Here is a 12,680-nt window from a genome sequence, read left to right on the forward strand (position 1 = left end):
TTGTAACACTTTTATATTTTCAGGAACGCATGTGGTGCACTTCGAAATTTATCCTATGGAAGGCAAAATGACGAAAATAAACGAGCTATTAAAAATGCGGGGGGTATAACTGCCCTTGTAAATTTGTTGTGCAGGACACAAGAGTCGGAGGTAAAGGAATTGGTCACTGGAGTTTTGTGGAATATGTCATCTTGTGAAGACATTAAACGTTCTATTATTGACGAGGGCTTGAATGCAATTGTTAGTAATATTATTATTCCCCATTCTGGCTGGGATGCGGTTTGTGCGGGAGAAACATGCTACTCTACAGTTTTTCGAAATGCTTCGGGAGTTCTACGTAATGTCAGCTCTGCTGGTGAGTTTGCCAGAACCAGTCTTAGAAACTCTGAACATCTAGTGGAGTGTCTAATATATGTTGTGAAAATGGCTATAGAAAAGAATAACATTGGAAATAAAACGGTAGAAAATTGTGTATGTATTTTACGCAATTTGTCTTATCGGTGTCAAGAAGTTGAGGATCCTAATTACGATAAACAGCCAATGCCAATACAAAGCCGACCTTCATCCAACTCTTATAAAGGTAAATATTTAACATAATACAACAGCATTATAATTGGGTATTTATATTTATATATTATTATTTCAGGAGAAAATCTTGGCTGTTTTGGGACAAGTAAAAAGAAAAAGGAAGCTGCTCAAAGCGAACATCAGATGGAAAATAATTATACTCCCAGTACTTCAAAAAATTCTGTGCCCAATAGTTTATCACACAAACGATATGAGCTTTTATGGCAACCCGAGGTTGTGCAGTACTATTTAGCTTTATTGCAAAGTTGCTCTAATCCGGAAACTTTAGAAGCGGCTGCAGGAGCTATTCAGAATCTTTCTGCATGTTATTGGCAGCCAAGTATTGATATTCGGGCTACAGTTCGCAAGGAAAAAGGATTACCTATATTGGTAGAACTTCTTCGTATGGAAGTTGATCGCGTAGTTTGCGCCGTGGCAACAGCTTTACGAAATCTTGCCATAGATCAACGGAACAAAGAGCTTATCGGAAAGTATGCTATGCGAGATTTAGTCCAAAAACTCCCTACTGGAAACCCACAGCACGATCAAAATACCTCCGACGACACCATTACCGCAGTGTTAGCCACAGTTAATGAAGTTATAAAGAAAAATCCAGAATTTTCTCGGTCTTTACTGGACGCCGGTGGTGTTGATCGTTTATTAAGTATTACAAAGCAACGTCAAAAATATACTTCTTGCGTATTAAAGTTCGCCGGTCAAGTTTTGTTCACAATGTGGCAACATCATGAGCTACGTGATGTTTATAAAAAAAATGGCTGGAAAGAGCAAGACTTTGTTTCAAAATCATTTACAGCTCATAACATTTCTCCAAACTCCCCCAATAATGTAAACAACACTCTAAATAGACCTATGGCATCGCAAGGCCGAACAAGATATGAAGATCGGACGATACAAAGGACTCAAAATAATGCGACTCGTAATACTGCAGGAAATGATTTTGCAAGCTGCAATGAGTCACCACTGCTTTGCCAAATGGTGAGTTAATATCAATTGTTGAATAATTATAATTATTGGCAATGTTTCTCATTTTAGTCCGATGACACATCTAGCAATGGTGTAGGTAATGAATCTTATCAACGGAGAAATCAAAACCCTCAAACAGCTATGTATATACCAATAATGGAAGTTGGACGAAATCATTCCAATTGAGAAATTATAACTTTTAAATACTTTTCATATTTCATAAATATAATAAAATGCACTTACGAATATGTTTCAATAGATACTATATCGATACCTCAGGGTGCATTTGCTTTAAGTTAAATTTATTTATTTGCCCAAGTTTAGCAGTTTTGCGGAAATTTCGTGACTTCATTTGCCGTGGAACCTATAGGACAAACTTATCCAAATCAATACACAATAAACACAATGTAATGTACATGCATGCGACTTGTCCGTATAATGTGTAGAACAGCTCAAGTATTATAATATACGAGGATATGGTAAAAACAAATTATGAAAATACGCCTACTTAACACATTTGTGCACTGAAATATCGATATTCTATAAATGTATACTAAAGCCAGTTTACAATATAAAGGGGTATAAAAACACATGGTATATTTACCAATGCATCTAAATAAAATTTACATTCCGAAACGCGTTTAATACGTATATACCATAATAAAATTTCTTGGTAGTAACCATCGCTTTTTATTTTATAAAAAAGAAGTTCCAGAAGTTTGGACATGTAATATTAAAATAGTATTAATAATTGGATTGATTTTTAAAACAACTGCAGAAATATGAATGCATACTTGTAGGCTGAGGTATGGTCCCATGTGGAAGTGTTTTAAGGTTTATAGAATGTTATTATCATGAAATTCATATCGATAAAAAAATTTCATTACACTTATTTCCAGTTTACTTCCACTATGCCAATTATTTCCTGGTTGTCTTCCTGTAAATTAAAATAGATCCTGAGTTCAAGATAATGTAACACAATTTTTGAATACTTTTTGTATCGGGCGAGAATTTCATGTTTAAACATCTCAAAACGCTTTCGATTCAGATTATTTTGTTGTTCTCGCCAAACTGGTCTCGCTTTTTTTTGTTGTAATCCCCAATGACAAGTAAAAACAGGGGATAACACAAAAAATGTGTACCCAGAAATATACATTTCATAGACCTAAAAAAAAATTAAACCCGAATGAGTTATATTGATAGTTTAGCATAATACTGTCAATGTCTTACCTGTGAATTTCGGGTAAAGCCATAGCCTATAAACCTTTCATCGTGGGCAGGGACATCATCAAAAGCGACATAAAAAGGTTCATACAAGAACTCAAAATTTGTTACGACATGACTTATATGAGCCCGCTCATCTTCATTGGTAGAATTCATAAGCCAAATGGAGAAGTTTGTCGCGTACTGGTTGTAAATAAACACTTTTTCGTGAAATGGGCGTGCTAGACCTTTTCTATATAAACGCATAAGCTCTGGCTTGGAAGCAGGGAATTTAGCTCTGTTGTCTATTTCAAACGTTGGTATAACATACGCGCAACGATAGCTGCATTTTGCTGACGGCAGAAATTTATTTAATAATGATACCATATTTGTGCTTGGTATTATATCAATATCTGTTAGAAATACATATTTATTTTGACAACCTTTTCGAGCTAAATTCCGTAAATGGTTTTGCGGATATTCATTTTTTAAACGCCAACGTATCGTGTCTGGATTGCGTATTTTCAGTAAATGGCGAAGCGTTTGTTCAGGGTATTGACAATCAAAGCTGTTGAAGAGATTAGGAATTTGTCCGTGAACTGGTTCCTTATTATTTGGAACAGCAATATGAAAAGTAACGTTATCGCGTATAAATGAGAAGCAAAGTCTCATATATGTAACAAAGTGTTGTAAAATGAAGAATTCTTCATCTCCGGCAACGTACACGGCGGTTGAAATTGGCCCGTTCCATTGATGTGCAACTTGTGTCAATGAATACAACCGTTCCACTGAACTTTGGGTAGCTAAACATACAATGTTTTCGTGCGAAGATTTGATAAATTTATCTCCAATCAAAGCAAAATCAAACATCTTATAATTGCGAAGATTGTCCCATCTACCAGTTTCAAAGCTTATATTATCGAAAGCAAGCCTAAAATTATGCTTCGGCATTTTCTGTAACAATGATTGATTGAGCGGTGGCATGGTGGCATCGTTGACACTTTCTATTGCCAAGAACGGCTTTGAATTTCTGTTAAATGACTTATTGATTCGTTGCGAATTTATTTCTGTGTCCAGTAAACAAAATGTCCACAGTAGATTAATTGTAGTTAAAAATATTGTTAATATGAATAAAATCCAACGTCTCAATCGCAGAATTTTCCTCTGTAAAAATATACATACATTAAAAATTTTAATATTTTAAGGCATTTATAAAGGTAAATCACCATCCTTGTAGATCTCCACAATAAACATACTTATATGTATTTACTGATTATTCCTAGGAATGGGAATTTCACATAACTGCATTTTTCAGTGCAAAAATCGATTACAATGTCCTACAATACCATTGTTATTGAATCGATGTATGGTTTCGCTAAACTGCTAACGTTGTACATACATATATTTGTGTACAAATTTGCATTATAATACAGTACATTTATTTAATATAACTAATAATATCAAACACGAAATATATTATTTGTTTATTTGTTGTGAGTCCTGCTCGAAAAAAAAACTAAATTTTTTTGCGGTACTTTTAACTCCCTATCACTAAATTGAGCGTATGAATTAATAAATAGAGTAGCTCATAAATATTGTTGGGGGCGAGTAGAGGGCTTCTGTCAGTGCCTATAGTTTTAAGATTTATGGGCCGAATTCGATATTTTTTATGCAATAGAATATATCGAAAGACTATTTTGCCAAAGTTTCATTCCGACATCTGCGTTGATGCTTGATTTATGTAAGTATATGGTAAGGAGGCATTGTTGTAGTTCAATTTCGACTCTAAAAATATGAGGATTATATCATGCATTTGGTTGAAATTAGTCAAGACGTAGGATTTCATCTAATCCAATTTTTGTACCGATTGCTACTCCATGCCATATAAGCTGTGAATTTAATGCTTCTGTTGTGTTTCTCTAGTGAGTTATCACACAGGTCACCGACCTTTCGTTGATAATGATAATTCTGTCATTTTCATGGGTGCCTGAATCGATATTACTCGGTGTGCCACTGCACTTGCATGGAGCTCTCTGGCGCCAGAGCTTCTCGATGCTACTAGTGTTTCATATAAATTGTTAGTTAGCATGATCCTTGATATTTCGCGATGGCAACAAATTTGAAGAATTTGTAATTGAAAGTGATGAACATAATTTTTACGGTGGAGAAGATGTCGTCAATGGGCCAATTTTCTGTTTCTGTTTAAATTACCCTTGCCTCGGTCAGGACCTGGGCACAACCTTTTCATGTTTGTGAGAAGTTTGATCTCTTTCTTTGATGCTAATTAGTGTGTGTTTTGCACCAGAAAAAATATTTAGACAAATATCTTCTATTCTATACAAAAAAGATTAGGGTTCTTCGTTATTTATTTTGTTCTCAAATACGCACAATCATACAAAAGGCACTAATATACATAAATACTTGGCTACAACTTTTCAATTATGCGTACATTTATACACCTTTGTTGTCATTTATTACAAAAATTCTAAATATAGAGTATGTATTCGAAAATGATTGTGTATATACATATTTTATTAATCAAGTCAATCAATAGCTTATTTCAACATTTTTCTTACAAATTATTGATACACGGTAATATTTAGATAAGAACAGTGTCAAAAAGTTATTGAATGAATTGAAAAAATAAATATGTGATGTTTAAATATAAACATCTCAATATATACACATTTTTTTTATAATTTATCTAAAAATTAATAAATATAAAATGAATTGCACTTCGTCCTCGATGTAAACTAATTTGTAGCGCGAKTTTTCGTTTAAAAAGATCGATTAGTTATTTTTGTCGGTTTTTAATTATATAATACCTACTTCGTGCTGAAAATTATAGTCATTTCGTTAAGTTCGATTTTAATTATAGTTTAGTTTTTATATGTATACACAATAATATTCTACATATATTTAAATATACACACAACATGTATATATACATATATATGTTTATAATATTATGTATATGCATGCATATATGTATTTATTTATGTGTGTGTATGTAAATATATATGGAAAAGTACTTTATGTCATTGTAAGGGTGCCTGCACCAAGACCGAAACCAACACCTTTAGGTCCGAAATTGCGACCATAGCATGCTCTACAATAAATATCACCATCCGGACCATCATTTAAATTTGTTGAATCTAGAGATTTTCTGCAGTCAGCGCAATGGAAGCAACGCTTGTGCCAAATTCTGCTCTTGCTAATCATTTGCTCCGCGGCAAAAACGGCATATCCGCACCGCGGACAACCACCTGATGAACGAGGCCCAGTTAACGGCTTACCCTCAGGGCTGAAAAAAAAAAAAAAATATATATATATATATGTTAGTTTTTTATATGATATTAGCTTACAAATGGATTGTGGATTCACCGGAAATGGACACCAACGTTGGTGCGTGTCCATAACCAAATCCTTTAGGACCGAAACGTTTTCCATAACAAGCTTTACAATAAATATCCTTGTCTGGCCCATCACAAGCAAGCATCGAGTCCAATGGTCGATGACATTCAGTGCAGTTGTAGCACTTTTTGTGCCACATACGGCCTTTAGAAAGTTGTTGCTCCGCGGCAAAAACGGCGCCACCGCAACGTGGACAACCTTCACCTTCAGGTGCTTTGATTGACGTGGTGTCAGGGCATACAAATGGACGCTGAGAAGAAATTTGTTCTTCACTGAAAATTGTATAGTTTATAAATATTCATGGCTACTAATCAAACATTGTTACTAACGTCATGCCATCAGTTTGCAAAAAACTGGATCCACATGCAAATCCATAACCATGAGGGCCCCATTTTTTTCCATAGCAAGTCTTACAGTAAACTTCTTTGTCGGGTCCGTCACATGCAATGATAGAATCCAATGTCTTTGTGCAATCTCTGCATTTAAAACACTTCCTATGCCATTCGCGTCCCTTCGAAAGAACCAACTCAGCAGCAAAGACAACGCCACCACATCGTGGGCAACCTTCACCGGCAGGTGCTTGTATCTTTCCAACATCTATATCTGCTACTTTTGGTGCCAAGTCGCTGTAAGACATTTACATATATGCATACATAAATATATATATTTAAAAAATAAGAAAATATGTAAAAATGGATTATAAAATTTATTAACAAAAATTATATATAGAGATACTTAAGAAGAACATTATTCATGTTTTAATTCATATGTTCTTAACTTTAATTGTATTTTTAGAAATATTTTGACTTTGCCATCAGTGGAAGCAAGTTCGGTTTAAGTTATTATCTTTTTCTTTTAATCATTCGAATGTACTACGGATAATAAAAAATTACACATGTAGGCATGTATACCTTTGCCACTCGGCGTCTCTTATGTCAGACATAAGTCCCATAGAAGAAATTCCTAAATGACCATAACCCCTGGCGCCAAACTTCTGAGCATAACACCCTGTATTTATTATAATATCAAAAACAAATATTGATAAATTTAAATTGCTAAGTCTTGGGTAACAACACTAAAATGTACTTATTTATGTGTAGATATTACCCCCTTACATTAACTTGAACTCATTCTGATATATACTTACGTACATACATATATATAGAAACATACATATAAATATCACATCAGATGCTAGCATGCTGTTAAAAACTTACCCATTTTCATAGCAATCGGACTGAAGAGCTCCACCGCCTTGACCATATCCATAGCCTTTAGGTCCGAATTTCTTTGCATAACAAGCTAATTTTGGGAAAACACAAGATTTTGGGCGGAATGTAAATGTGCATACATGTACATTTAATTTATATTTTAGGTGTGCTTAAACATTTGTCCAGCTAAATATATTTAACGTACTTTTACAGTGACTTACGAGAAGTCTGCTTCAAATAAAAAAGTGTATAGTAGAAAGCTACAAGAAGGGTGAGAGAAATCCAGCGTTGAATGCCTCTACAGGCGCTCGTTGCGCTAACTTGGAAACGTTATGTCAAAGAAAATGAGAAGTGCGTGGAAACTTCGATTAACAATTTTGTCTGTCACAATCGAATGATGAAATTTGTATATGTATATAAGCAGTTATTGCTGTGTACATTTATTTCTGACTAATTAATAATTGAAATTTGAATGTATATATGTACATAGCTGGAGAAATATAAAAAGTCACTCTGTTTTTTTATTTGAATGTAACTATTTGTGAAAATTTGTATGCAATATTATTTAAATAATACCTTTGCAGTAAATATTTTTGTCTGGACCTTCACAACAAAGTATGGAATCAAGTCCTTTGGAACAGTTTCCACATTTAAAACACTCCTTGTGCCATTGCTGTTGAAAAATATAAGGTTAATTATGAAATGAAAAAGGAATTTATTTACCCTTGGAGTGCCGTGTGAATCTATTTACTTATAAAGGTAGATGCTTATGAATGTATTATTTTTTAGCTATATATAGGGTTATAATGGCTGGTTGGCACTGAAATTTGCTTATTAGTGGCATTAGCAATAGCTTCCAAATTGTCTGATATTAAAAGCTGATTTATTAAATGATTGGTTTTAAGTATTTCAATTTTAAAATAACGATATCATTAAATAAACAAAATATTTTCATAAACTGCATGTTAACGTTAATATATTTTCCAAATGGTTGACATATGAGGTGCAGTAATTTCTTCGTGTATGTGTTTAGAAAACATTTACATATAAAACTGCAATAATACCTCTTTAAAATATACAATTAAAACACTTTTAACATACAAATATTATATACGCATAAAATTATGGATGTTTTGGTATAATTCAGCGGGGGATATTTCTCAACACACACATTTATATTATGAACGTATATCATTATAATTTAAAAACAATCGCAATCTAAAGGAAACAATTGACACTGATTTTAACATTATTTAAATGTATACCTCTGCAATATATATCTTTGTCAGGGCCATCGCAATGCATTGTAGAATCGAGTGTTCTGTTGCAAAGCAAGCATTTGAAGCATCGTCTATGATATCCCTAGTTATTTGACATGTTCAATGTAAATAAACGATTTAAATGTTATATTAGATTTAAAATCTATGATGGTACATATTAATATATGTACATATGTTTACGTGTTTGATTTTGATTGTTTTAGTAAGCTTATGCACTGCTTTTATTTTAGTGTAATTTCAAATAATTGATTCTTTATTTAAAAAAATGATAGAACCAACTGATTTTAATTAGCTTACTCTGCCTCGTGCTAACATTTGCTCGGCTGCATATACGTAACCACCGCATCTGGGACAACCCTGGCCTTCTGGAGCTTTGGCAATTACTCGTGGCTCTAAGCGGGCACCATTACGTACACCATCAATGTCACTATAATTAAATATTAAAGAAATGCTTTTAATTAAATTATTTTTTATATTTGTATTGSCATAAAATAACCCTCACAAAAAACTTTTTAATATTTTAAGAACGATTACATGCATCTACATTACATTGTTAAGCACGTAAAATTGCTTTTGCATTTTTGTTAAGTCCTATTACTTGATTTACTTATTTCACTTCATAATTTATACATTAAACATTTTGGAACATTTTTAATATGTTTTTTCGTTAAGGAAGTAAACAAAATACTACTCTCAATACTAGCATAACAGTTGGTTGTACATTATTACTTTTATATAAGAATCTACAATGCTACCATCAAAGGCTATAACTGCTCCATGGTAATGGATCCTCCGGCACACCTTGTATGTACATACTTATATAAATTAAGATCCAGTTAAAAATTATAATATTAATATAAATAATGATTTGATGATATCACCTTAGATGAAATCCGAAAAATTATAAAATTAAATAACCAACGGTATATTATGTACATAGGCATTTTGTTAGTTTTCTTTTGCTCATATTAGAAAAAATGCCTTGGTTACAATAACATATATGCATGTACATATATACATACATATAAATATTTGGATTAATCAGCGTTTTATTTAAAAATAATATCTATCTCCCATTGTAATAATGTGTAATACAAGTTTTTTCGTAAATAAAATCCATTTTTATTTTTATTTATAGTTTTTTAATAACATTTCACAAATACAGACATACATATATTTATGAAATATTCATCAATACAAAAAAAAAAAAACAATTATTAATATCATTTCGAGGCGACATGTAATAAAACATTGGAACATGTAGTAGACTATTTAAACGGGAAAGGTGTTCACATTAACACGACAGAACATTTGTATCCTGAACTCCATCGCTGCGTCTATCTTTCGCCATGTAAATTAGTTGCTGCGATAATATGAAAAAATAATAATATGTTTGAATTTAAGGAAAACATATGTGTTTTCAAATATTCTAAAATAAAGTTAAAGCATGACGCATAGGCATTTTGAAATTATTTTTGAAATTTAATGTGAACTTTTATAAGTTTTTACGTTTATGCTAAGGCACAAGCATGAAAATATACTTTTCTTTTCATTTATTTAAAAATAACTAATATTAATGAAAATTTATTCCTTTTATTATTCCTATGACTCTAGATATTTGCATATTTACACATTATTAATATCGCATCGAAAGTGTTCCGAATATCTACAGTAGTTTACAATGGGAGAATATCGAAATGAAGAACAGTGTTTTGTATGTTTTCTAAATACAGCTAGCACATATTCATATATGTATGTATATAATATGTAAGTGTACCATTCAGTGCTACAAGCCAATACATCTGTGAGTATTTTCGCATATACACACATTCTTAGAGTGAAAAAAATATCACTTAGTTAGAAATTTATTTGGTTGAAATACTCGTATGGACTTTTTATATATAGTATTACGAATATTCGTTTATGACAATAGTTTTTTAAATGAAAATGGATGGACGAAACTAGTTTTCGATTAATGACAAAATGTAAAAATACATATGTATATACATACATACATAAGAAATTAGAAGTAATCTATTTATAGAAAATGTGTGGAAAACAAATACATGCATTACATGAATACTTCTGCCGTTTTTTACTTACATTGCATATATGTATGTACACAAATGTGTAAAAATAATGTAGCATATATTGTATACATTGTGCATACAATTAAAGCTTTCATTAAGATATGTGTATTCGCTAAATACAATATTCTATGGTTAGCTTTAAGCTTTCGATATTTAACATTTTCTTGCCACATTTCGTAAAAACACGCATAAATACATAAAGTTATGATATTTGTACAATGTATTATATTAGGTTTACAAATAGCTCCAAAATAGTGACAAATTTCATCATTTATGTACAAAGTTAAGAATGAAGAATAGTGAAATATACTTACTCTCTGTTCAAATGTGCTCCAGTATCCATTGACAAACATCCAGCACCACCACCGAAACCATAACCCTTTGGACCATATTTACGGGCATGGCAGTTTTTGCAAAACAGCTCTTTTTCGTGTTCAGTGCAGTTCGTGGAGTCTAAAGCTTTGTTGCACATTCCTAAGTTGAAAAAAATAGAAATAGAATCAATTAAACGTTTGTACATATATCAGCAATGTTGAGTCAGATCGCCTTACCACATTTGAAGCAGGTTTTGTGGAACTTGTAACCACCAGCTACTCTCTCTTCAGCGGCATAAACGGATTTGCCACATTTTGGGCATTTAGGTGTTTCAACAGGTGTGAACGGCATGTTTATATCTATAAATTAATTTATTTAAATTATAAATCATATCAGAGCATTTTTAATCTTTTTGTTTTAAAATAGATTCAGTCAATTTCCTCACAATCAGGAATAATTCATTTATTGTTCAAAAACACTTTCTATTAACCGAGTGAAATTATTAATATTTTTTTAAGGATAAAACTCATAATCATACCTTAGGTAACTGGAATTTTTTCTTATTTAATTTTTAAAACTAGGTGAAATATATCGGAGCACCGCGCCAAAGTACTTTTCCTCGATTAGCAACGATCTTAAATGAACTGAAAGGTTGCTGCACGCAGGTAGTCTATATTTGTGAGTGCACACGGCACAACGTATCTGAATCTTGTGTTATTAGATAGAGATGGCCAATGTTCAAGAGACTCGTTGATTTTTTCTCGTTTACCCTCTCTTCGTTTAAGGCATATTATACTGAGAGAAAAAGCTTTGGCACCCAAACTATATGAGGTGTATGAAGAAATAGTCGTTTACTCATCCATAAATATTTAGAAGCACAATAAATATGTATTAAAAAAATGTCATGATCTTACTCATAAGTTTTATTTATTTCCTTATTATTTGAATAGATTATAACAACTAAAGTTAAAATATCGAAAGTGGTAGCTTTGGTGAATAAGGAAAATCTATTTTTAAAAGTTTTCCACAAACTTAATAAATTTCAATGTTTTATTTTAAGCTTTTCTACGTGTACAATTCCCTTATATTATTTTAGCATAGGCATCTATAGCTGCGTTTGTATGTATATACACATATATACATACATATGCATGTACATATTAAATGCATTTGCTGCTACATATGAGAAATCTTAAGGAATATTTGGCAAAAACAAAAATATTATTTCCCAATCTGAAATTACAATCATACACATATGGCATTAGTATGGAAGTATCTATCTGTGTGAATATATCAAAAATATAAGAAGCAGTTATAAGTCAAAGAAATTTTAGAAATAAATGAAATTTATTGTTGTTAATGTATATACATACATACATATATTTTAAACATTTACCAATAAATGTTTCAAAAAAAGCACTTTCATAAACATAATGTATTTATCTCTATATATTAATTACTATAGCACTAATACAATTGATACTGAGTCCTTTAATCAACATTTTGCATTAGCAGTGTAATTATGCTATACATGGTATACATATGTATCTATGTATGTACAAACCTAAACTCATATAAAATATATAAATGGTGTATATCTATTTACACACTTTTGT

At 31.8% G+C, this 12,680-nt stretch overlaps 3 protein-coding genes across 6 annotated transcripts in view; 1 reads left to right on the plus strand and 2 right to left on the minus strand.

The window, feature by feature from the left end:
- The window catches only part of LOC108970586 (catenin delta-2), a 4,216-nt gene extending 2,347 nt beyond the window's left edge, over nt 1–1,869 (plus strand). The window contains exons 3-5 of the mRNA XM_018936055.1: nt 24–580; nt 647–1,563; nt 1,621–1,869. Of these exons, the coding sequence (XP_018791600.1) occupies nt 24–580; nt 647–1,563; nt 1,621–1,737 (1,591 nt within the window). The 3' untranslated portion in view covers nt 1,738–1,869. The remainder of the gene's footprint in view (nt 1–23; nt 581–646; nt 1,564–1,620) is intronic.
- A 214-nt stretch (nt 1,870–2,083) lies between these two features.
- On the minus strand, nt 2,084–4,123 carry LOC108970587 (beta-1,4-glucuronyltransferase 1). Of its 3 annotated transcripts, none has more exons than XR_001993491.1 (4): nt 3,981–4,123; nt 2,782–3,918; nt 2,346–2,716; nt 2,084–2,237 (listed from the first exon to the last, which is right to left on the minus strand). XR_001993491.1 is itself a non-coding variant. In XM_018936058.1 (4 exons), exons 1-4 carry the CDS (start codon nt 3,981–3,983, stop codon nt 2,470–2,472), a joined length of 1,332 nt encoding a protein of 443 aa, XP_018791603.1. In that variant the 5' UTR covers nt 3,984–4,123; the 3' UTR covers nt 2,279–2,469. The 3 variants fall into 3 exon arrangements, 2 of the variants coding, with proteins under 2 accessions (XP_018791603.1, XP_018791601.1); XM_018936058.1 differs by lacking the exon at nt 2,084–2,237 and having other exon boundaries at nt 2,279–2,488; nt 2,544–2,716; XM_018936056.1 differs by lacking the exon at nt 2,084–2,237 and having other exon boundaries at nt 2,279–2,716.
- A 1,579-nt stretch (nt 4,124–5,702) lies between these two features.
- Nucleotides 5,703–11,744, minus strand: LOC108970588 (muscle LIM protein Mlp84B). 2 transcript variants are annotated; one of them, XM_018936059.1, is made up of 9 exons: nt 11,603–11,744; nt 11,301–11,423; nt 11,064–11,223; nt 8,957–9,086; nt 8,645–8,741; nt 7,080–7,176; nt 6,498–6,794; nt 6,120–6,440; nt 5,703–6,058 (listed from the first exon to the last, which is right to left on the minus strand). In XM_018936059.1, the coding sequence occupies exons 2-9, from the start codon at nt 11,413–11,415 to the stop codon at nt 5,788–5,790; spliced, it is 1,488 nt and encodes a 495-aa protein (XP_018791604.1). In that variant the 5' UTR covers nt 11,416–11,423; nt 11,603–11,744; the 3' UTR covers nt 5,703–5,787. The 2 variants fall into 2 exon arrangements, with proteins under 2 accessions (XP_018791604.1, XP_018791605.1); XM_018936060.1 differs by lacking the exons at nt 7,080–7,176; nt 8,645–8,741 and adding exons at nt 7,386–7,470; nt 7,956–8,052 and having other exon boundaries at nt 5,704–6,058; nt 11,603–11,739.
- Nucleotides 11,745–12,680: the final 936 nt, after the last annotated feature.

Source organism: Bactrocera latifrons, unplaced genomic scaffold, assembly GCF_001853355.1.
Source record: "Bactrocera latifrons isolate USDA-ARS-PBARC rearing strain unplaced genomic scaffold, ASM185335v1 scaffold_300, whole genome shotgun sequence".
NCBI classification, from domain to species: Eukaryota; Metazoa; Arthropoda; class Insecta; order Diptera; family Tephritidae; genus Bactrocera; species Bactrocera latifrons.

What these genes read in the sequence shown, in the direction of transcription:
- LOC108970588 (XM_018936059.1), bottom strand. Translation starts at nt 11,415, where the DNA reads ATGCCGTTCACACCTGTTGAAACACCTAAATGCCCAAAATGTGGCAAA. An exon ending in CAAAGATATATATTGCAGAG is followed by an intron (nt 7,177 to 8,644) that starts GTATACATTTAA and finishes TAATAAATACAG; the next exon opens with GGTGTTATGCTCAGAAGTTT. An exon ending in TTGCAAACTGATGGCATGAC is followed by an intron (nt 6,441 to 6,497) that starts GTTAGTAACAAT and finishes TACAATTTTCAG; the next exon opens with TGAAGAACAAATTTCTTCTC.
- LOC108970587 (XM_018936056.1), bottom strand. An exon ending in GCTTTACCCGAAATTCACAG is followed by an intron (nt 2,717 to 2,781) that starts GTAAGACATTGA and finishes ATTTTTTTTTAG; the next exon opens with GTCTATGAAATGTATATTTC.